At 33.9% G+C, this 25,612-nt stretch overlaps 1 protein-coding gene across 9 annotated transcripts in view; it reads right to left on the reverse strand.

Moving 5' to 3' along the window:
• The window catches only part of DENND1B (DENN domain containing 1B), a 278,698-nt gene that overhangs the window by 77,905 nt on the left and 175,181 nt on the right, over positions 1-25,612 (reverse strand). For all 9 annotated transcript variants that reach the window (XM_032317056.1, XM_032317062.1, XM_032317057.1 and 6 more), the window contains 2 exons: positions 14,322-14,447; positions 1,244-1,345 (listed from right to left, as the gene is read on the reverse strand). In XM_032317056.1, the coding sequence (XP_032172947.1) occupies positions 1,244-1,345; positions 14,322-14,447 (228 nt within the window). The remainder of the gene's footprint in view (positions 1-1,243; positions 1,346-14,321; positions 14,448-25,612) is intronic.

Below are 25,612 nucleotides of genomic sequence, written 5' to 3' on the forward strand. Positions count from 1 at the left end.
CTGTTATTTAACACAAGAAGCATGCACTAGGAGACTAGTACAGGGCTACACTTGCTATATACTTCAGCATTTATAAAGACCATCCCATGGTCCTCATACAACCTTGGGAAACAATTCAGTATAATATTGGAGTCCTCTAGAGACGGAGCACCGAAAGTAACCCATCCATTTTTAGAAATTCACAAAAGATCTTGGGCCCTGAAACCTATCAAGCCTTATTCTGCTTCTTCTAGGTATTGTACAAATCTAAGCCTTTCTTTGAGGTAAACCTTCACATATTAGAAGGCAGTTATAGCACCCCCCCCAGATTATTTTCTAATTATTTTTCAAAACTTTCTCAGAATATAGGTAATAGTATTGGTTTTGTCACTATCAAATTAAATGACTTGTTTAGTTTAAAGCTGATCTCAAGTTACATGGTATCTTTTCTCCAAACAGTCCAAAGGATTCTATTAGATTTTCAGCTTCTCAAGGGCATTACTGAATTTTTATTCATGTTTGTACCCTGGCCCTGCGTGGTTTATGACCCACTGTAGGTCTCATTAACTGCTGAATTCACATGAGTAACTATACATTTAAATTATCATGTGGTATAAGAAAAGAAAGTGTTTAGAACTTAATTTAAATTACATAAACAGAAACTAAGAAAAGCCTGAATTAAGAGACTTGCTATGATCACACACTGGAATGAAAGAACTAGTCCTTATAAACATTCTGAATTCTGATGTTAAGCTACCTGCATTTCGAAGTGGCATTTACATTTTCTGAGCCAAAAATAAAGATACATAGTAGGACTATGAATTTTTTTCTGAATTTTAAATTTATAATTATGACATCTGTTTTTATAAACTGGATTACATTAGGACTGTCCTAGGACTGTCCTACAAGAAATATGGTTTGTTTAGCCACTACCAATCTACCAGAGCAAACTCCTAGATGCCTTACATGTACCTAGTCATGTTGGTTTCATAGTTGTATGGATGAATACCCTTCCTCAGACCATTAGGTCAGCACATTCAATGATGAATTTTTTAATAACAAAGTTACTTTTCTACCATTTTCTGGAGTGCTATGCTATTGATAACTACAGAGTTACAAGAGAAAGAAAAATTTCCTGTAATTCCAGAACAGACATTACTCAGGGTTTTGACATACTTTTGGTAAAAGTGATAAAAATGTGTTACGCATTTCTGTTACATTTCTGTAATCTGTTACAGAAGGCAATGTGGAGGTCCACTCTTACCTGCTTGAAAAGTTGAAGGTTAACTGCAGTTTCCAAGAACTGTTTCATCAGACTTGAGCGGTGCTTTACAAAACTCTCCTCACAGAACGTGATGGGCTCACCCTAGAGAGAAATGAAGATTTTAGGGTGTCAATAGAAAGGCAGTCAGAGAGACACAGTCTCTCTAAGAAGGCACATGGAGGGTCGCAGGGGAGTATAAGACACAGAAGCAACTTCAAGGTGCTAGAAGTCTAAAGGGAGTCAAACAGACTCTTAGACATAATAGCTGGATTTCAGCATCGGAGAAAAATATTCCTCTACTGACAAGCTTCTACTAGAGCTTCTTAATCAAGGATCATGAGGTCTTAAAATTGCTTAGTTTCACTTCCTCAAAGTAAGAACAAATCTCCTAAAAACAAAGGTTTAATATTATTAGATTGAATTAGTAGCATTAAAAAGAGTATGCAAAGCTGAAAAAAGTCAACAACTGCAGTTTTATCCTAATTAGAAAATATTCTTGCTATAAAAATTGCTGCATGTTTTTTACCATTTATATATGATCATTAATTTCTTTTAAAATTAATTAAAAGTTCTTACAATAACATTCTCTTCATCACTTCACATACAATTCTGATTAGCTACTTTCTAGATTAAGTCCCACTTTGTATCTCCTTTAATTTATCCTATTTTTAAAGTAACTAAAACTTTGCAAATGTCTTCTGGTAGCTTATGCTCCATTAGCTTGCTCCTCCACCAAACTATCAAGAACTTAAATTCTGAATACAGATTCCACTCATTCCATTTATTCCCATACAGGATGTCGGAAAATTGTCACTCACTTGCTGATCTCTACCACCTGCTACTTCCCTCAGTAACCTGAACGGTCCTCTTGCCCATTCAATACTTGTGAAGATAAGTGATCCAAATGAATATGAGATAATATAATCCAAATGCAACTGAGATAAGTGACAATGACTCACTGATGATAATGAATCCTGTAGCCATCTCTATGTTGGCAGTAAAAAGGAAAAAACCTCATCTTCTAACAGAACTTTGAAAAAATATTAATTATAATTTAATTTTAAGGACAACTCAATGCCTTGATTACAGGTATCTGTAAATAAAATTCTGAAAATTGGCTCCTGCATGAATGAAATGAGACTAACAATTTAACAGCAATTCACCTGCTATCACTGGCTGATGGAAGCTAATGATACTATGGATCTGTACTGTTCAAAATAGTAGCTATTAGTCACATGCAGCAATTTAAATTTAAATTTATTAAAATGAAATAAGATGGGACCAGGGAGGGAGACAAATCATAAGAGATTTAATCCTAGGAAACAAACTGAGGGTTGCTGAGAGGTGGGAGGGGAGGGAGAGGGTGGCTGGGTTATGGACATTGGGGAGGGCATGTGCTGCGGTGAGTGAATTGTATAAGACCGATGATTCACAGACCTGTACCCCTGAAGCAAATAATATATTAACAAATATTAATTAAATATTTTATTTTATTTTATTAATAAATATTAATTAAAAATTTAAATGAAACTAAAATTTCAGTTCCTCAATGCACTAGCCACATCTGAAAAGTTCAATTGCCACAAGTGGTCCATGGCTACTATTAGATATCAGAAATACAGAACATTTCATTTATCCCAAAAAGTGTTCTTCAACAGCATTGCTACAGAAGAAAATAAAATTCAAATTATTAGAGAAGACAACCATATCAGCCACCAGCCAAGACCTCATAATAAAACTGCCATTATTATTTTGATACTGATTATTGCCATTCTTAACTGCCATAAGATGATTTTAAATTATATATTTTAAAAATTAGAGTCATTTACATAAATATATTTTGTATAATCAAAAATCACCATATTTGCCGCTATTAAAGAATTTACAACTCAGACTCTATGGTGGGGGGCGGCTACAACAAATAGGCAATCCTATTTAAGAGAAAGGTCTACTGTTTTTGCATCACAGGTATCAGCATCATATCTAGTTACACTGGGAGCCCAAAAATGTTTTATAAGTCAATAAACAAAGTAGCAAGTGAGCTAATATTTGCTCCATACCACTTATTTTCTCTTCCAAAAGTAAATACAAATTTTAAAGATAAATACAATCATTGTTTTCAATGGCAGTTCTAACTATACCACAATTATTACACAGTGATCAGTACAATTGATAATTTCAGTTTTTATTAGAAAGATTTTTCTCTAACATGTAAGTTGTATTTTATTAGCATCTATGATTTTTCCGAAAGTTACCATTAATAGTGGAATACTTAATACTTTCTATGTTACAATGTAGCGTTTCTTTTGACTGGAAGGAGTGGAAGACAAGGGGATGGAGAATCTCCAGGTGAGGGAAATGGATGAGAGGAAAATCTACCTATGTCTTCTTAAGAGTTGGGCTAACTTAGTTTTTATTTTTAGCCAATGTGACTTATGCTGGCCCAGCTCTGTCCTCATTAATCTTCTAGTAGATGCTTTCAATCTTTCAAGAGAAATAGTGAAGAGAAAGTTCAGATATGCTGTCCATCCAGTTTTGATAACACCAATCATAGTAAAAGCTTTGAACTTAACCTTCAGATGATTAACACAGCCTGTTTACTTAGAGTCTCTGGTAATAACAAAAAAGACAAACCTGACACATATTAGAATTTTCTCTCAGGGGAAAGAAAAATAAGTCTTGATTAATAATGCTCTAAATTTTTGTTTTAATACACAGGAGACTCAGTCATTGTCATGCTGGGGTGTGTATGATATCAAACAAATTATAAATGACTTCCCAGTGTAAGTTCTTTTAAATGTGAGTTCAGTTGAAAGGCCCGATAAGGAACTCGGCTTAGGATCTTCTGACTTACTTATGATCTGGTTAAAAATCAAGCTTAGGATGGAGTGGTTTTCAAAAACTTTTCTTGCTCCAAGTACAGTTACTGTATGTCCAGTGTTGCCCAGTTAATTCCCAGCTGACTTAAGTATGAAAGATTTCATGAAGCCTCTATGGCTTCACAGAGGAAACCTGAGCTGATTTTGATAACTAATGGAAGCCTTCTGAAACAAAGATGGAAAGCATAGTCTTGAGAGAGGCAGGTACAGACAAAAAGTGGATAGTGTGTTTGGGATGGGTATGCACTAGAGAAAGCGCCAAAGATAATAAAAGACTGGTTAAGGCCTAGTGGATAATGGTTATGAATTACAGAAAGTACCAGAGAGAAGTAAAACATAGGTCAAGCATACTGGAAAAAGCCTAAATTATATTCTAAAGTTATTTTCTTTTTTTTTTTTTTTAAACCTATGGGAGGTATTAGTTTTTATTTTATTTATTTATTTATTTATTTGAGAGAGCGATCAAGCAAGAGAGAAATTGAGAGAACGAGTGCGGGGAGGGACAAGGAGAAGCAGACTCCCTGCAGAACATCGAGCCCGACATGCGACTCAGTCCCAGGACCCTGGGATCATAAGCAGAGCCTGAGGCAGACACTTAACCAGCTGAGCTGCCCAGGTGCCATAAAGTTCTTTTCTTAAAGACATCAAGAAACTCACAGAATATCTACTCAATGAAGTGACAAGATTGTATGTCTTGGAAGATAAGTGCACCCTGGGTAGCTCAGTCTGTTAAGTGTCTGCCTTCGGTTCCGGTTATGATCTCATGGGTCCTGGGAATCCCACCCTGTGCGAGGCTCCCTATTCCCTCAGCCTCTGTCCTCTCCCATTTGTGCTCTCTCTCTCTCAAATAAATGAAATCTTTAAAAGGAAAGTTAACAGGCAAGAGGAAATACTGGAAATAGGCAGACGAAGTAATAGTGAAATGCAAATCTAGCAAGAAAAGATGAACCAGGTGGTACAAAGACAAAGTGATGACTACCATTACTCAACACTGATAGAGTACTTACTACTATCACTAATAATAATAACAATAGCTAATATCTACATAATGCTTATTATAGGCCAGATACTGTTCTAAGCAATTTACATGTATTAATCCACATAAACCTCAAACTTACTGTTGTCTTACTTTATACAGGAATAAACTAAAATATGGGAAAGGGTTAAGTAACTTTCTCAAGATTACGGAGTATGTAAGTTGTAGAAGCCTGATGTAGACTCAGTCTATGCTTTCAAATTATCCCATTTCTGAGTATTCAATACTACATGAAATGTTTTATTTATTCCATATCATATAATGTGTAAAAGTACAATTTTACTGCAAAATCAATAGGAATGTTTATCAACTGATGTACAGCAGTGGTGCTCAAAGCATGGTCCAGGGACTGAGACCTTTTGACAGGGTCTGCAACATCCAAACTATTTTTATAACAGTGCTAAAACATTATTTGCCCTTTTCACTTTGAGATCCAATGGAGCTTACATGACTGGCCATATTGCCACAGACAGAAAGCAGAATCAAATATGAGAATGCAGCCCTCTTCTTTTAAGCTATATACTTTTGAAAAAATATAAAACAAATAAATTCTTCTTTTATTTTTTGTTTAGAAATAGCTATTTCTCAAAAAATGTTTCATGTTCATCTGTAGTAGTTTTATACTAATTTTAAATAATAAGTATTTAAAATATTTCCAGTTTTGATTTCTAATGTGGTAAATAGAGAAAGATAGAGCCCACATAAACAAAAGTCCTTTAAAACCCTTGATGATTTTTATAAATATAAAGACATCTAGAGGCAAAAAGTTTAAGAACCACTGATATGCAGAAACAAGACAAGCCAAAGTCAAAGAGGACTTCTGGATTTCAAGCTTGAGAATCAAAAGATGGATGATACAATTTATTAAAGACCAGAAGTATAGAAACAAACCAGGTTTAAGAAGAAGTTGATAAAATAAATTTTGGGATATGTCTTTGGTCAGATTCTAAGCTGAGCCTGAGACAAGGATTCTTGTTTAAGTGATTTGTTTGTCAAAAATGCTCATGAAATAGCACTGAGGGAAGCAAAATAGGGCAGAAGAAAAAACCCAAGCAACGATGTGATTTCAGCCGGCAATCACCTCAGTTTAAACCTATGAAAAAGCATCAAATGTACTGGCAGAGTTATTCCCATCTTGAAGCAAGGAGGCCAGTTTCTTACACCTTTTATCAGTCATTCATTAAGCATGGTCTTCCCTGGTGGGAGGAGTGTGGAGATTAGAGGTACCTGGGGAGGCCCTTCCTACTTAGCCAAGGACAGTTTTTCTCTGAAAAGGATGCCATGCAGAACAGGGGATCTGATCAGGACACCAGCAATGTCCATCCTGGCATGGCTAAGGCAAGGAAGATGCTTGAAGGCATGTGGACAAGGGTAGAAACCCAAGTTTGCAAAACTTGTTCTTTAACATATATTTAGGAATTATCTGTACAGAATCAAGCATGAAGGTTAAATTGATCATTACTTATGGAAAAAGACTGATGCAACTGAGAAATACGCATCGGTAATCCAATTTATTTTCTAAAAGTTTTATTGTTTATTGACAGAAAAAGCAAGTGAAGAAGAATACAGCTCTGTGGAAACACAGAATAATCATGTAGAGACATTAAAGTGTGGACAAGAAAAATTCTTCATGGTAAAAAGCAAAAAACTGAATTCAAATAAAAGAAGTTTAAAAGAAGTCTGATGTGATGGTTAAGCTACTGAATCTTTTGCCCCATGGAAGAGTGATGAGGCAAAAGAAAGAACTAAAGCTAAAATCGTTTCCATAGACTGTCACACACAAAAGAGCATGAAAGGATGTAAGAAAAAATACAATCTGTACTAGGGTAGGAATGAAGTTCTTATTTCAGAGAAGAGAACCAGACTTTCCAGAAATGAACTGTCACATTACCTGCCCGTAAAGGATTACACCAATCAGCAAATATGTACTAAGAATGAATCAACAAGCTATTGGGCATTCTATGATGAGGCTTTCTATGTAGTTTGTTATTAATAATAATAAAAATACACCAAACGTTCATACTTGATTTACCTGTTAAAACATACAAATCAGAGCAGATTCAAATTCAAGATTATCCACAGAATAACAAATGTCACGCTCAGTCCCTTGTACAATGACTAATAAATGGGAAGGGAAAAGGTATCATTAGAGCCAGTGCACTAGAAAACTACATGTCATTTGTACCTGATGGTATTTATTTATTTGTTTATTTAATTTTTAAATTTTTTAATAAACATATAATGTATTATTAGCCCCAGGGGTACAGGTCTGTGAATCGCCAGGTTTACACATTTCACAGCACTCACCATAGCACATACCCTCCCCAATGTCCATAACCCCAACTGATGGTATTTAAATAAGACTCTTCAAGTAGTTGTGGCAGGAGAATGAATTAGAAATGCCCTCCAGCGGCATAAATTTGGCCCTTATGGAATACATCATTTACCTCGCAAAGTCTTAGATTCCATATTTAACATAAATAAGTAAATTCTCCCTCCTCTGAAAATCCAGAGTATAACTTTCTTTTAGCATTTATTTTCTAAGTTGTATTAAAAGTTATTTTTATAGATCTCACCTGTGCATTTTTGAGGTCTGGGACTATATCCTTATATATCTCTGCACTTTTTATTGTAATACTCAACATAGTATTTGTATTCTGAGTGTTCAGTAAATATCCACTGGTTAATAATTTGAATTATTTTTACAGGATAATTAAGACACAAGAAAGATATGGAGGAGATAGTGTTGTTTTTTCTGCCCTACTATTATGTTCAGTCTCAAAGTGATTATCATCAAATCAGTATTTTTGTTTAGTGTGTTTTTAAGGATGGATATCTTTCAAGTTCTATATTGTCTTCTGGAGAAGGAAACTTTGCAAGAACAAGAACATACTTAAACATGGACTAGATCTTGCCATTTGCGACAACGTGGATGGAATAGAGGGTATTATGCTTAGCGAAGTAAGTCAACTGGAGAAAGAGAACTATCATATGATCTCCCTGATATGAGGAAGTGGAGATGCAATGTGGGGGGTTGGGAGGTAGGAAAAGAAAAAAATGAAACAAAATGGGATCTGGAGGGAGACAAGCCATAAGAGACTCTTAATCTCACAAAACAAACTGAGGGTTGCTGGGGGAAGGTGGATAGGGAGACGGTGGTGGGCTTATGGACATTGGGGAGGGTATGTGCTATGGTGTACCCCTGAGGCTAATAACACATTATTTATTTATAAAAAATAAAAAAATATATATATATATAAAAAAAACCCTGAGGGTTGCCAGGGGGAGGCGGGTATGGAGAGAGTGGTTGGGTTATGGACATTGGGGAGGGTATGTGCTATGGTGAGTGCAGTGAAGTGTGTAAGCCTGATGATTCACAGACCTGTACCCCTCGGGCAAATAATACATTATATGTTAATTAAAAAATTAAAATTAAAAAAAAAACCCATGGATTCGATCTTAATGCTTTAAGGATATATATGACTTAGTAAGGATTCATATTGAAAAAAATTAAGGTTTTATGAAGAATGATGCTGCATAAAAATGTGAAATATAATAAACAAAGTATCAACATAATACTTATTCAGTTCCCTAATACACTCACTTGGGCTTAATATGTAATGTCACTGTTATGTAACAAATATAAACAAGCAAAAATGTCTGCATAATGATGGTATTTTTAAATTTTTAAATCTCTTAAATACTCAGTTATCAGTTCTCTCAAGGGAATGGTCAAATATATTCAGGTTCTCACAGAAAATAATATTAAAATATTTTTCAGATTATATAGCGTTCTTCTTCCAAGTATCCCAGTGCTATTATTATGTAAGGTACCACAAGTCTACGCTCAGGGTTTATTAACCATGAAAACAATGCTTTTTCTACTGCTGAAAATTACTGAGGAAAAAAAAGCCTTATATTTAAATCATAAACTTTAATCATTATTTACAGCAAAATCTTCTCTCTGTATATATTATTATATGAGTTTGTCCTAAAGTTATTAGATCTGTCTTGAATAAAAATAGCTATTAATGTTCCATTTGCCTGTGATTCAGCAAGTTAAGATACGGAAAGAAATTGATTTTTCTAAATTAGACACAGTTGTTTCTAGAACTCTAAACTTGAACAGTTAAAAAGATTAATAGAGCAATGTATTAGTTTTATACACACTGTGAAAAATATGTATTTTTCTTTTCCACAATTTAAAGAAAAACACTCTCTATTCTCATGAAACACTTACTATTAGAGTCCCTAGTTCTATCTATCCCATAGTGGTGGTGCTGAATTTTTACATTTTTGCTAAAGCAGTTAAGCAAGATTCCTTCTCTGTTAAAAAGAAAGAAAAAAAAAAAGAGCAGAAAGAAAGTGCCACAAAAGCAACCATATTTTATGAGACTCCAAATACACAACAAATATTTCCTTGGTTACAACCATTTCTAAAGCCAAAAAGTCTATACTCAAGCTTGGGTAATGAGATGAATGGGCACCTAAAATGTTTTAGTAACCATAAAACCAAGAGGGGTGAGCAAATGTATATTTCAACTTGGATTTTTATATCTTTAACAAGTTGACAGCTGCAAATCTGTTAAATGAAAACTTAAAGGCAAAGATTTAGTGAATGTCCACTTAAATTATGGATACCAATCCTGTGCTTAAATTGTTTGAGTTTAATCACAAAATATAACATTATTTACTGATAATGTTTGAAGAAATATATTCCAAAGGGACAACTCTTCCAAACTGCCAAACAGAGGCCTAGATTACCAACCGATCTTTATTTTAAAAAGAATTCACCTTTAAATCCATCAGCAAGGCTCAGAGCTGCCCAGAAAAGCTTGAGTGATTGAAACAAATGACAGCACCCCAAGTATTCAAAGGACTAGATCTAAGTGTTACTTCTTTGCTCTTAGGATAACCAAGAATATGCCTTTGAACATATTAAGCAGTATTTTAACTTGGGCAAACATTTCGTTAGCATTAGCTGTTGGTCAAAAATTGACTTTTTTATTTTTAATAGCTTGTGATACAAATGATACACAGAGGTACAACTGATGACCCTTTACTAGTTATTTAATACAATCACCTACAAGAATTCTCATGTTTATAACAGTGTTTTTCTTTTGGGAAATCAGAGGAGGGTACTTGAGTTTTGTTAGAGGAATTTTCCTCCCCAAAGTTAGTACTTCTAAAATGTTATTTTTATTAATAGCAAATATATAAAGCATTGATAATATGCCAAACACTGTTCTAAGTAACTTACATTTATGAACATATTTTATTCTCTAAATAACCCAAGAAGAATTACTACCTTTTTTAAAGAACACAAGAGGAAACTAAAGCACTATGACATTCATTTGCCCAAACTCAACTAGTGAGTCGCAGCAGGAGGATCTGAACCTAGGCAGCCTGGTTCTAGAGCTTGTGTTCTTACCACGTTTCTTCAATCCATGTAGCACATTACTTTGAACTCACATTTTTGAATTCTTAAAAAGTAACTAACTTGCTGCTGGCTAAAATCCCCCAAAATCAAAATATCTACTGTTTTATTTAAATCACTTCCCAACAACTTTGAGGACTTGTGTATTTCTCTCTGTAAGTAAGAGTAGGCACCATTTATTTTTCAATAGTGCTCGTGTGTCATTCAGAAGGTAAAAGTGAGGAAATCTGAGAAGAGCAACAACCTATTTAGAGTTGTCACTCAGACATTCTAGTTTATTTGTAACATAAGTTCCTCTTTGGCAGCATTTAGTATAGGTATTTAGTATTTGCATTTGAAAACGGACATTCAAATCATCCTGAGGGCTTTCCCTCACAGCCCACATCCCACTGGCTCCCCACCAACACCACTGAAGACTGAGGGAGGAGGAAGGTGCAGAATGAGCAGTGGCAGTTACCCCCCAGGTCAACAAAACCACAAATGGAAATATGCAGCATGAATAACAAATTATTTCCCCAATTTATATCTATCTATCTATATCTCCACACACACAGTGGGATATCACTACCATATGCTCCTTTTGAGAAAAGTCCTATGACTGCATCATTTGTTCAGTCTCTCCATAGTGTGTCCTGAATGCCTTCCATGCATCTTCATTTAGAAGAAATGCTAATTCAGGACATTTATCTCAAGGAGAGTATGATACAGTAATGGAGGCCAGAGCGAGCAGAACTATGCCACACTGGAACAAGAGGGGGACTGCGGAAGAAGAGATTCAAGTGTGGGCCCCACTGTTTGGTATCCCAGGAACCTCAGAGAGGTTATTTACACTCTGTGAACATCATGTTCCTCATCTTTAACATGAAAAGGGTAAATAGTCTATCTAAAGTGTCTATTAATGCCTGATACCCAGAGGGTACATGAAGGTCAATTATTGTTTTAATAGCAACTAATTATGAATTTCAGTAAAAATAATAAAAGAACCATAATAAAAACCATACAAAAAAGGGAGAAGAAATGTTTTAAAGAAAGTGAGTATAATTAATTCATAGAAAAAAAGGGTCAGTATAAACTGCAGTTTTAAGAATTAGAAAGGAACTAGATGGCCATTAAAAGCAAGAAAGATAAAAGCACTACCAGGAAGAAAGAACATTAACTGTAGTAATTTGGAATGTTTGGAAGCCTGAGAAGCTTGGGACATTTTGGAGCCTCAAGCAGAATTCTCTGAATTGAGGTCAAAAATCAGGAAAAAAAGTAAAGACAGACTACTTGCCCATTGTGAGGGTCTTGAAGGACAGTTCTATGACTAATGTACAGGTCTAATTTTGGCAATGTAAGAGAAATAACATAATAAGAATAGTTTGCATATATATATATATATATAATCATGAAATTTGGAAAGTAATACCCAGTTAAAAAAGTCATATTCATGGGGTTCCTGGGTGGCTCAGTGGGTTAAGCCTCTGCCTTTGGCTCAGGTCATGATCTCAGGGTCCCACATTGGGCTCCCTGCTCAGCAGGGAGCCTGCTTCCCCCGACCCCCGCCTGCCTCTCTGCCTACTTGTGATTTCTCTGTCTGTCAAATAAATAAATAAAATCTTTTTTTTTTAAGGTCATATTCATTTAAACTTATTAATTGATTTTTTTTTCCAGTTGTACTCTAATAGCTAGAGGACACCGAGATATTTTTATAAAAAGAGACAAAACCATGAAATAATTGTAACTTGTAAACATGGCTCTTTTTTAATATTAATCAGAAAATATATTAAAGACATATACCTATTATATAAATGTCCAAAAGAGTTCACAAAATAAAAAGTGTACTTTTAATAAATTAAAATATCGAGTAATTTGCAAAGATAATGCCTAAATGACAACAAAATATACTTTATACACAACAAAGAAATAATTTTCTGAAAAATCTATTTCTTTTGAAAATAGAAAGTATCAAAATTTAGTATACTTTAATAAAATTTAGTATACTTTAAAAATTAAGCTTTCATTCAAGATTCAGAAGAAATATAAAAACATACAGAATAAGAATACTGTCCCCCAACTTACAGAAAGAATTAGCAGGGAAAAATAAAACACAAAACATAAAAAGGAAAAAGGTAGATAAGTTATCAAAGAAGTTTATAATAAGATGTGATCCATAAACAGGAAAGATATTCTCTAATGAAATTATGTATTTTCCTGCTGAAATTGGGAATCTGGCTTTGAAAAAAAAATCAGTCATTGAAAACTTAATGCCCTATCTGTTCAACTGGTAATTTAAATCATTTAAGGAAATTTTCTCTTCAATTTGCTTTCCTCAAATCTGAAGTCCTTCACAAATTTAAAAAGGAAAAGAAAAATGCAGCCTGCAAAGATTAAAAATTACTTAAATGTGGCAAAATTTAAGCTAAATGGTACTTTTAAATTTACCTCCTGTACTATAAACTTGAAATCAACTTGTTTTAAAAAAAAAAAATTTGACAACCAGCTGATTTTACAATTTTATTAGTACAGATGATTGGTTTCCAGTCTTTTAACAAATGAAACCATGTAACTGTCAATAATTTTTAAAGACTCCCCCATGTGTTTCTCAATATGTATATTATGTGCAGTATTATGACTTCTACAAAGCTTTAAAAAACAGACACATATTTCAAAAAGATTAGCAGGCAAATTAGACATATGTACTTCTCTAGAGACAGCAGTTGATCTGCCTATCCATTTAAGGACTCCTAGTAACTCAGTAACTCTTCAGAGACATAAGAGCTATTGGGTGGGAACTACTAATTGAGAAGCCAGTTTAGAAAGGATATAACCCATTCACACATGTTTAGTGTTTCATGGTTTATGACAGGGTATGATAGGTACAATTCTGAAAAGTAGACAGGTAAAGTATAAGAAATCTCATTTTCCAAATGAGAAGATCAAAGTCTAGAGAGACCAAGGAAATGGGTCAAGGTTACACAGCTTAATAACAGTGGAATTCTTATTAGATAGCATGTCTTACTACTTATTACTAACTCAATGTTTTTTATCCATTACAACATAGTCAGCTGGTCATGGAAGGGTAGTGTAATTATTTTCATTAAAATCAGACTAACATATTTAACCAATAATTCAGAGAGAGAAACAAGCATATTTTGATTTCTACTTTCTTGGACTATTTAAAAACTTGACTGGCTATAATTCTACATAATAATCATATTTAGGGTATTAAAACAAAAAAGAAATGCCAAAATGAGCTAGCATATGCTAAATAGCCCACTAAGAAGAGTATTATGAAATAAGAAGACGATAAATTTCCAAACATTGCAAAATTTGCAAGCTCCTATATTTTTAAATTTCCACTTTGTACAGTCACTTCTAAATGGATTAATCTATGAAACCCAACTGTCTAGATAATTTCTTAATGATCTTAAGGTCAGGTGGTTACATTAAAACTCATTAATACAATTCATTAATTAGTTAAGAGGTAAGCCACTTTAGAACAATACATAAGATGATGTGCCAAAGAATGTGGGAAATAACAATTAAAGGTTACTAAAAGAACTAAAACTGAAAAGTCAAGGAATTGGACACAGGGCACAATGCCTTAAAGCACATTATTTTGGATTTTAAAAGACCTTTATGACACTTTCTCTGTGTGTGATAGTAAAATGTTTCTTTTCTCTGCCCCATTCTAAAGAAGCATTAAAAAAGCAAATTAAAATAGGGATGAAATAAAACGCTTACAGGTTTGTATCTCAGTGCATCTCTGTAGGATCCAAACAAAGCAGCCTGTGCCCTAAGAAAGGCCCTAGCTACTCCATCACCCGTAGCTGTAGACTGCTTCTTCAGTTTATTTTTCAGGGCCGAGACCTGCATGACAGAGAGGAACAGTTAAATTAACACCTCAGAAATTGGTACAGCGAGGTACGAACCCAATCAGCAGGCAAACCACAGTGTCTGCAGGTCAGCCAAAAACTCATCCTCCTCCCTGATAGCTTATCTTTTTAACTGCAGAGAGCACCTGCTGGTCTGTTAATTGAAACGAAAGCAGGAGCTGATAGTAACGTGCTAATGCAAATTGGTTTATGCTCTCTTTTTTTCCCAAGGCCTCTTGACATAAATAAGCTTTAATTATTTTACGGTAAACTGCCTGTGAGCCACTTTTCTGCAGATTTTTAGCAATTACAACATGTGTCTACTTGTTTTGAGAAGAAGCCGGTAGGAATCGTTCATTTCTGCCATGTAAGGTTATTTGTTACAGGTCCTCCAGGATCACTTACCATTTAATTTTATTTTTGGAAGTCTCATTTGCATATGTAATTTTCTACTCGTTTGTTGAATAGTTTTCACCATTATTAGACAAAAAGAGGGGGGAGAAGTCAAAGTGATTGAGAACCTACCATGAGTAGAGAATCACGTTATGCACATGTTATACAGAGTCTCAGTTTTCACAGCCTTCTAAGAAAGACATTTGTATTGCTATTTATGAATGAAGAAACAGGGACTTAAAGATGTGAATCAGTTTGCCCTCCCTATACAGCTACTGCACGGCAAGACTGAAATTTCAACCCAGTTCTGTCCAGTTTTTCCCCCACCACAATGTGCTGGGTTTGAGTTCAATGTCATCGCTTTATGAACCAGTAATCAGATTAATGCTTTTAAATCAAAGAAATATTTATTTCTCAGGAGTTTGCATAATTTCTCAAGGCATCCAAATTTGTTATCATTTTTCATACATTTCTGTCCTTCAAGTTCCGGTTCTCTGTATCTTATAGAATGGTTACTATTTATGAACAACCCTTACTTAGATGAGTATTCTGTAGGTATAATCACAATCCTGACACATACTCTAATTTTTTAAAAGGGAAATGATGTGATACGTTCCTATCATTTAATTCACCTGACCAATTCCTTTCATGCGTTATAGAAAACTACACTGTCTACACTTAAAAAATATTGGTGCTCTTATCATTCCTCATTGATGCTTTACATGGGAACATGAAGTCACATAAAAACCCTTTTTTTTTTTTCAAGAAAACAAAACCGATGGGAGAAATTGTGGTTGGATTGCTCCCTTACAGAGCATATTCTGAACCTTATGAAACCACCAGATAACAAAATAAAATAATGTCATTTCTCCTTTACATATATACCCAAGGAAGGGTATTTTTAAAAATTTCTTTATGCAAGCAGCCCTGACTACTCCTGTAGATGATGATTGTAATTGAAGTGTCAACCTAATTAACAACTAAACTTTGAATAATGCTAATGAGAAATGAACACAGCATCAGAGGAAAGACCAGCTCTACAGGTGATAAACCTTCACAGTAGTGACATTTCCCAGTGTAAAGTCACAGTTACTGTGATCTGATCAAAGAAAGAGACCCCCATTGGGTCCAATTATAACCACAGTTTTGAAAAAATTATTGAGTTATGATGTTTATAATCTATGCAGAAAGGCCTTTGCAGTATAGGTCTTCTCCCCATAGCTGTGATCTTTTCAATTTATATCCAAGCTCCATAGATTCAGATAAAAGTTTGGAGTCTAATTCATTTAGCCCACAAAGTGCATAAATCACGATTCATTTAAGAGGAAGTTTTTATTATTAAAATCTAAACTCAATAAATGCACATTTTAAGGCAACCTACATATTCAAACAATGTAGCTAAATGATACAAAATCAAAGTCTTATGACTTGTCTTTTATTTTAAAGTTTGTAATAATGTTATTTTTTAAGCTTCAACTGCCTTTAATGAAAAACAATGGAAGTGAATATCAATACATGTATTTAATAACTGCCCCCCTCAAAAAAGGCTTATGATGGAAGAAATATGTCTTTCCATGTATTATAAAAAGTAAATGGTTTCATTATTTTTAATTTACTTTTGAAAATAAAAAAAATTAAAATGTCATGCCTTACTTACATCTTAGCAAAAGAAAATTCTTCAAAGTGTACTTTTCTATAAAACATGAAATTGACAGTTCAGCTCTCCACAAACTGAGTATTCTTAGGACAATCATAATACACACTTAGAGTGAATGCAGGCAAGTCAAACCATGCCTTAGCCTTCTTTAACCCAAGGTTTTAGATGCTGAATTCAGTACTTTTTAAGCTAGCTAGGATCTTAATCATTTTGCCACAAGCCTTTCCTAGCCAAACTGTAAATATGGGGCCTTCACCTCCAAAATTCAAGGTAGTTCCTGGGATCCCTCAGAAAACACTTGTTCTAGAACTCGGTGGTCCAATACAGTAGCCACTTGAAATGTGATTAATCCAAATGGGGATTTTCTTTAAGTGTAAAATATACACTGGATTTTGAAGACTTACTACCCCCCAAAAGTAAAATAACTCATTAATAAATTTTATATTGATTTCATAACAAAACAGTATTTTTGAACATTTGGTTAAACAAAATATATTAAAATTAATTTCACCCATTATTTTACTTTCAACATGGTTACCAGAAAATTTAAAATTGTATATGTGGCTCATATTTCCACTGAATAGTACTATTCTACATGAGCATACTATCCAATGTGAGATGTAAGACTAAAACATTGCCTGGTAAGAAATACAGTTACATTGTTACTTTGCTTATATCTACATTACTTCAACCTTCACAAACTGCTGGAAAAGGTTTTCCTTGAACTACTCTAGGAGGGCTTTGACTGTCAGTAAGTAGATCTGAAGTTGTTCCTATTTTTCAGAGACCAAGAGGGCAGGTGAGTTAACTGTTTCTTGGATGCACAAATGAATGCTCAAAAATAGTTTGTAAGAATGAAATAGAGTTTTAAAAAATCAGTTTTAGGGGCACCTGGATGGCTCAGTGGGTTAAAGCCTCTGCCTTCGGCTCAGGTCATGATCTCAGGGTCCTGGGATCGAGCCCCACATCGGGCTCTCTGCTCAGCGGGGAGCCTGCTTCCTCCTCTCTCTCTCTCTGCCTGCCTCTCTGCCTACTTGTGATCTCTGTCAAATAAATAAATAAAATCTTATAAAAAAAGCAGTTTTAGACAGAAAGATATGACTCTAATACAAAGTGACTGTGTTAACCTTGCTGTTTCTGTCCTTTAGATCATTGGAGTAAATTATCACCAGTTACCAATGCCCTCTGCAGTGCTAATTAGCTTTTAGCAGTTTTTATCTATAAAAATGGTGATGTCTCCTCTGTACTTTTTCAATATTTCATCTGGGAAATGGCATTTCTGCTTTAATTTCCAAACTTCTAAATTTAATTATGAAATAAATGCACATTTTCCCACAAATCATCAAGTTTATATTCACATGTAACCCTGAACTCAGAAGAGCCTTTGGAACTTGAGTCACCTGGCTCTCATCACACAATCCCATTATGAAACACTGAAAAAATAGTCATTGTTTTCTCTTTTTACTCTTATGAAAGTAAGCAAGCCTCAAACTCCAATGGCTAAAGACTACTTCAAAACTGATATCTGATTTTATTATTTAATCTGTGAATAAATTATCTTTCTAAGTCTAATAAAGTATACTAGACTAAAAAATAAAGTTAAACAGTGAAAAGAACTTCAGAAATAAATATCATTCCATGGCTCTTATCAAATGTTTAAATTCCTTTCATACAGTGAGAATTCAGGCTTCTAAGCAGCCATCCACGGGAGGAATTATAACCTGGGTTGAGCACAGCGGGAGTTCACTGCAACATGAATATTACCAACAATTCTCCATTTTTACCCTCTTAACACTAAAGTGACTATGAATAAAAATAGGGAATTACATGAGTAAACATAACAAACAGGTATAAATTAAAAGAGTGCAAGACACGTGCACACAGTCTGAGTAATGAAGTAATTATGCCAACCGGGAGTTGGGAAGGGAGAGCACATTAAAGGAGCTGAGTTTTTCAGAGAAGTGACAGATTTTTCTCTTGACTTTAAGATGTGTCTTTTCAGGAAACATAAATTAACCCTTATACCCAGAAATTTTAATTTTGCTCTTTAGGATCACAAAGATAAACATCAGGGTAAAGAGCAGAAGGTAAAAATAAATGTCCAGAAATAATATTTAGATAAACTACACAACACTAAAACACCCCTCTGATGTTTTTAAATACCTCCTTTTGTGAACTACACTGTACTAGAAAATCCACATCCATTTAGAAAAGTTAGAGCTTCAACTTATCTGCTTTAGAAAAAAGTTACAAAGATAAAAAGTTGTATTCTCCCTTGAAACATCTTATGGTCATTACATGAAAAATCCCTACATTTCTTTAATCCTTCTAATGTCCAGGGTTTTTTAGAAACAAAATTAATACTCTATCCTCTTTTTTTTTTAAGATTTTATTTATTTATTTGACAGACAGAGATCACAAGTAGGCAGAGAGGCAGGCAGAGAGAGAGGAAGGGAAGAGGCTCCCTGCTGAGCAGAGAGCCCGATGAGGGTCTCAATCCCAGGACCCTGAGATCATGACCTGAGCCAAAGGCAGAGGCTTTAACCCACTGAGCCACCCAGGCGCCCCAATACCCTATCCTCTTAATGTAATTTTTTAGTGAGATTCTACTTAAGGATTAAAACAGTAACCATTTTAAATGAAAAGCACAGGATATATCTGTGAAGGGTATCATTACCCTGGTCTCTTTTATGCTTAAATTACCTATCAAAACTTAATTAACATAGGGTCAGTTCTAACTATTTTCCTTTCAAAGGCCATTATAAAAAGAAGACAATCCAATTGCTCCGCCACAAGTCCAATGATGGGCCAGCATCTCCACAATCAAGGTCACTTCCATTCATCCAGTTACTCAAAAAGATATCTTGCAGGGCTTCCTCAACACTTGACCCTTTTTCATCGCCCACATGTAACATATCACCAAGCACTGTCAGTTAGTCCTCTGATGGAGATTCAAATCTATCCACTTTTCTCTACATCTGCCACTATCAAGTTCGAGCAACTAGCATCTCTACCTAGACTACTGCAAATGGTCTCAACCATTTCAGTGGATCTTCCTGCTTCATTCTTTATACTGAGAAAACTTCAGGACCTAGACCCCAAGATGATATTTTTTAGAATTCAAAGTAGATCACATTATTCCTTGGCTAAATATCTCCAATAAATTTCCAATAAAGTCCAAATGTCCCTAACAAGAACTACAGATCTTTTTTGATGGCACCACCTATCTCTACAATCTCATTTTACATAACTCTCTCTTTTGTTCATTTTGCTACAACTCTACAAGACTTTCCATTTCTTGAACCTGCCAACCGCTTCCCCACAGTAGAATCTTTGTACATGCTATTCCTACTCCTCTCACTTTGCACAGCTTACTCACACTTATCATTCAGGCCAATTCTGGAACAGGTATTTTGACACATTGAGCTCAGCTGGACCACAAATGGCTAATCTGAGGATTTCGACTAATAAGAATGACATCTCAGTTTGGCTAAAATCATTTTCATTTCAGCTTAGTTATGGCAATATGACTACTGGTCTGCTAACATTCACTCTCCCTCTCTTTGGTAAAAGAAATCCTAAGTTTTAACTAGCTTACTCAACCTCCTTATGTTGACCCAGCTATTTTCCAACATCCCTCATGGCTTGGTATGACCATGTAGTTAGGTTCAGATGAATGGAATGTGAGTTCCATGAGAGCAGTATATTATGACCTCCTGTTCACTCAGCTCCTAGCATAATACAGGCATTATAATAGGTGCTTGATAAATAATCAAATGAATGACTGAATGAATTAATAAATAAGTAAATAAGCAACCTATCACACTTCTACATTAATTTCTCTAGTTCAATGGATCAGAATATCTATGATGGGGCCCAGGAACATAATTCATTGAAAAGTTCATGAAGTTATTATGATATCAGCAATATTTGGAAACCACTGTTGTGACAGTGCACACAGTATCATGCATACAAAAAACTCTCTTGAATGTGGAAAAGCCAAGAACTTAAAGGACTAGAAACAAATTGGAAATTATCTTTAAAGCCCAAATCAGGGTCTTCACATTTAAGTATATATGTATAGATGTATGTATGTATTAGCAGTAAGAAGAGAGAGAAGCATCCCATTAAGATGCTACAGGGGAAAAAGAAAAAAAAAAAGACATTCGGAGAAAGGCTGGGTAATTTAGTTGGAAATGAAAACCTATGAGTAAGCCAAGGAACTTCATGAGTACTTAAAATCACTATAAGTAAGAAACTATAAATCAACTGTAAAATGGCAAAAGTACAGAGACATAAAGAAGTGAACTGCTAAAGTCTGTTCACTGCAGTGGGAGGGATAGATTCTCTTACTCAGTTGGGAATAAATAACAAAGACCTTTTAAAAGTTTGGAAGCCCAGTTAATTAAGGTTTTAACTTTTGGGTTTTTGTTTTGTTTTGTTTTGTTTTGCTTTTATATTTAAAGTTTAGATTTAAAAAAAGAAAAAGGTACAAAAAATAGCAAAATCTATAGTTTACTTACAAACAACAACAAAACACCTGCTATAAACAATCATGTCTCTGAAAATATTTAAAAGAATAGTGAGTTTCCACAGACACCCAAAGTCCTGTGCAGAAGCACAATGACGGGCATCACAACACGGTCTCCCTCTCCAGAGAGAGGAAATAAGTTCCACTCACAACCAAAAAAGTATACGATAAACATGCATCCAGGTTTCTTCTTTTTATTACTATAAAAGATGAAAATATCCTTATAAAATGTTCTAAGAAATAACTCTAAACAGGGACTTTAAAAGCAACTTCTATTACAAAAGATAAAAGAAACGCAATTACGTTTCCCTTCAGCCATCACTTACTGAATGACTACTGTTTACAAAGCCCTGTACATCTAGGTGCCTGAATTCTTAAAGCAGGAGATGGAGGAGAGAGCAGGACTGCATTTCTCCAGGGGAAAACTGAAAGCAGTATTTGTCTCCTAAAGTCTACTCTATTGACCACAAGCCGCCCCCCAACAAAAAAGTCCTCTAAATTACTCTAGAACTTGAATGAATTCAGTTTATCTTTCTAACCTGGCCACTCCAAAAATTTGCTGGGGACTTTATTTACTGCTAAATATGATAAGGATACTAGCAGAGCTGTGGCAAACCTGGAACTAATATAATATTCTCTGGAGTCCTTTTTTTTCTTTATAACATATACTATGACAATTTAACATATTAAACCTTCATGTTAGGTTGGAGGAAATATACAAAAATTAAACATATCTATTAACTCTACGCACAGTTGCAAGAGTTAAATTTGTTTACATACTTTCATTTTTTATAAAGCTGATTTAAGAAAATTCTCTGAAATAGCCAACTCTTTTCCAAACTTATTCCAAAATTAATTAGCTCACTTGAATGCAGGTATCTTACATTTTTTTTTTATTTTTTTTATTTTTTTTATTTTTTTAATTTATTTTTATTTCCAGCATACATTTTTACTTAAAGTCAGTGTTTTGGGGCTTTTCTCCAGGTCTTCAGGCTTTTAATTTAATGATTTGTGGTGATTCGGAGCAATTGGTGTCTTTGCTTTTCACTGCACAATAAAACAATTAACCTTTCCTTCATGTGATACTTTATAATATCACTAAAAGATGCAAAATATTTTAGAGGACCCCATTTTATAATAAAGTATTTTCAATATTTTAGTAATCAAATATGGTTTCTACTAAATGTAGCTATCCTATAACATACCAGGGCGTATAGTGAATTGCACAAACTTAACTGTACTATGTTCATAACCTCATAACAGAAAATAAAAAAAATCATTTTCCAATAGTGTGTTACATAAGATGAAAATAAGTTTTTAAAAGTATTAACAATCCTAATCTAAATCAAATGGATCTACTGATATTTCTTCAGCAAGATTAGAATAGAGAGTAAGCTTCTATATTAAATTCTAAAACAGTTACTCATTACACTGTATATCATGTTTATATGAGAGGGACCATGATCTAGAGTTTGGGGCATAAGTATGACAGGATTATCCTATATGAACTAACTAAAGCTCTAGAAATACCATTAACAGTATACTTTCTGTGTCTTCATCTTCTTATCTAAAATAGGAGTAAGTATATTAGCCTGAGACTATATTATTTTCTTACAATCTAATGAGCTAAACTTATTTAAAGACTGTTAAGCAACACAGGCCAAAATTCACTTTCCTGGTAATGGATATTTTAATGCATGTAACTTTTTCAGACGTCAATTCTAACCTGCTTTCATCTATGAGAATTAGTTTATAATTGTTCCAACTTCATTTTCTCATGAAGAGATTTCCTAAATCTCATTATAATTCTAATTAGCTTAATTTTCTAACAAGTGAGTTATCCTATTTATTTTTGAAACAGTTAACAATTCTCCAAATTCTTTTTAAAAATGTTAATGATGATAAAAATTAAAATAAGCAGTAGCACCTTAGAAATAGAACATTTTAAATTATTACATAATTGAAAACTAAATTTGTATATATATTTGGAATGAGGAGGTCTCAATAGTACATTATCTTAGATTAAAATGAACTCACTTGAAATTTCAAATGTTGTATTTAATTCAACTGTTTCAATTTCCCCACACTTAAAAACATATCACAGTAATACTAAACTGAACTGATATTGTTACATAGCCCTAAAATTTATTTTTTTATATAAAAACAACCTACATGTTTGAGCGTATCCATATTTGACATAGCCACTAAGAAATAAAATCATAGTGCATGAAGACAGAAAACTACAAAAGAACATTTGAATGGATCTACTGCTTTTAAAAGATAGTCCATGTAATAATCAATATCGTTAAAATCACTCTCAATAAAATTTTTTTTCTTTTAATGATCCAAATCTATAGTGAAATGATGAAATCAAAAAGCAAGTGTTCTTGTCAGAAGACAGGAAGAGAGTTTTTTCCCTTCCCTTAAGGAAAACAAAGGATTCCTGAATGCCTTGCCCTGATTTATTTTTCCAATTTTAAATACCTTAAGAGTAGCGGAACTGCTACTGGCATGGTAGTATTTCTAACAGTCAATAAATCTAAAATATTATGTGTGAATATTGGAATGAAGCCATTAAGAAGATTACAGCATGCAACACAGCAGAGGGTCCACAGGAAAAAAGAACTAGTAATTCAGGACAACTGTGACCACTGACCTTTGAACAGCCAAGACCACTGGTCAAGCTGACACAGTAATAGAGTACACATGCATAGAAAGTCATCTAGCCTGTAAGTATAATTTAAATGCTCTGGTGGATGATTTTTAAAAGGACCCCTTTTAAATATCAGTTAATTTATTAAATAATCAAACAATACCAGTAGTAAAATTTTTCAGGATTCTAGTATATCTTATTAATTCAAATCACAAAAAAATTCAGTAAGATCATTTGTTAATTTTAACACAACTCATTTAAAACATTTATATTTAGAGAAAGTATGATGCGATGACTTTATCAGATCTCCTACAGAACTATAAGAGATAGCTTTTGGAAAACTGATGAAAAAGCTAAATTTATTAGAGAGGGGTTAAACAAACAATCACCTAAAATATTTTTAGAAAATGATCATAACTTTAAAACCTCTCATACTTTAAGCAAGTGGTCCTAGTTCCACCCCAGGGTTGTATCCACTTATTCATTGTTCAAATTTGTCTGTAAGTCTGTACCCTTTAATTTCGAGCATACGTATAGTTATATCTACACCACCTAGCAGTGTGCCTTATTATGATTTCTTAAAATTTCAGTTATGTACCGTTAACCTTTACGTGTAAATAAAGGAAATTGTTCCTCCTGTCATTTTACATTTTTAGGCTTCCAAATTTTGTGAGTACTATTTAACTTCTTCACATCTTAAAATAAATGTCTTAATAACAAACTCATCCTACTGGGAAAACAGTACTTCTCAATTAAAAAAGAATCACCCATAGAAAGAATTACTATTAAGGATTGTTTTTCTCAGAGAAATAAAATCAACCATCACTGAAACTGACTATAAAAATTTTTATGACACAAAAACACTGAATTATTTCTGTCTTTTCTTTCTCCTCTTTTTTCCTTTTTTCTTTTTCAATAAACAACCCTTTCTCATTAGGGCATTAACAGTAGGAAATGCATTGCACATAAGGACAATATTTGTAAAAGTTGGGACTTTATTTCATAATTATTTTTCTATCCAATGAAGAATTCTTTGATGAATTTCTAAGTGAATAACTCTAATCATTTCTAGCAGCTTCTGCAAAATTTTTGTAATGAGGCAATCTAGTTATAATGAGCTAAAAAGATAATATAATTCTTTACTGGCCTGGGTTTGGATTTGTTCATACATAGCATAAATTTTACTACAGTAAGATAAAGTAGTTCAATTTAATTTGCTTCAAGGTCAGCAAATATTTTAGGTTATTTATGGGCATAAATAATCTGATTTTAACTTTAAAATCACATTTTTCCTATCACTAGCCATAAGAACAATTAAAGCCAGTATTACTGTATTTTTTGAGTTTGAAATTTTTAAATTCGCTTTTTCAAACTCCTTGGTAATGATTTCAAAGTACTTGCAATATTGCAGGAATATATATGATGGTGGATTTTTATTTCCAAATTTTACTATCCCTGAAAAAAGTGGATTTTTTTAGGAGAGTTATTTTTAACTTAGAACTATGTTATAAAGATATTTTTAAGTAGCCATTAATATATATACAGAAATAGTACTAGCCTGCATTTTTGCCCTATTCTAAGGAATACGAAGGCCAAAAAAATGCACTTTTGGTGACTAACATGAAACACAGAATACATCCCATTATAAGCTGCAGACACACACCCGCGCGCGCGCACACACGCGCGCGCACACACACACACACACACACACACACCCTCTGCAAGATCAAAGACCAGAAGAGAACTGGCACTTAATTTATCAGCCTTTACAGACAAAAGACAGTTTTCGTCATTTCAAAAGGATCAGATGTCTTTTATGACAAACTGGGTTTGCAGTTTAATTTACAAATAGAATTCTAAGTAAGCAGTCTTTGCTCTGCCAAAGCAAATGACAAACAGTGTAGGTTTTCATTCTTGCAGCCCTCA

This window comes from Mustela erminea, chromosome 17 (genome assembly GCF_009829155.1).
Source record: "Mustela erminea isolate mMusErm1 chromosome 17, mMusErm1.Pri, whole genome shotgun sequence".
Taxonomy (NCBI): domain Eukaryota; kingdom Metazoa; phylum Chordata; class Mammalia; order Carnivora; family Mustelidae; genus Mustela; species Mustela erminea.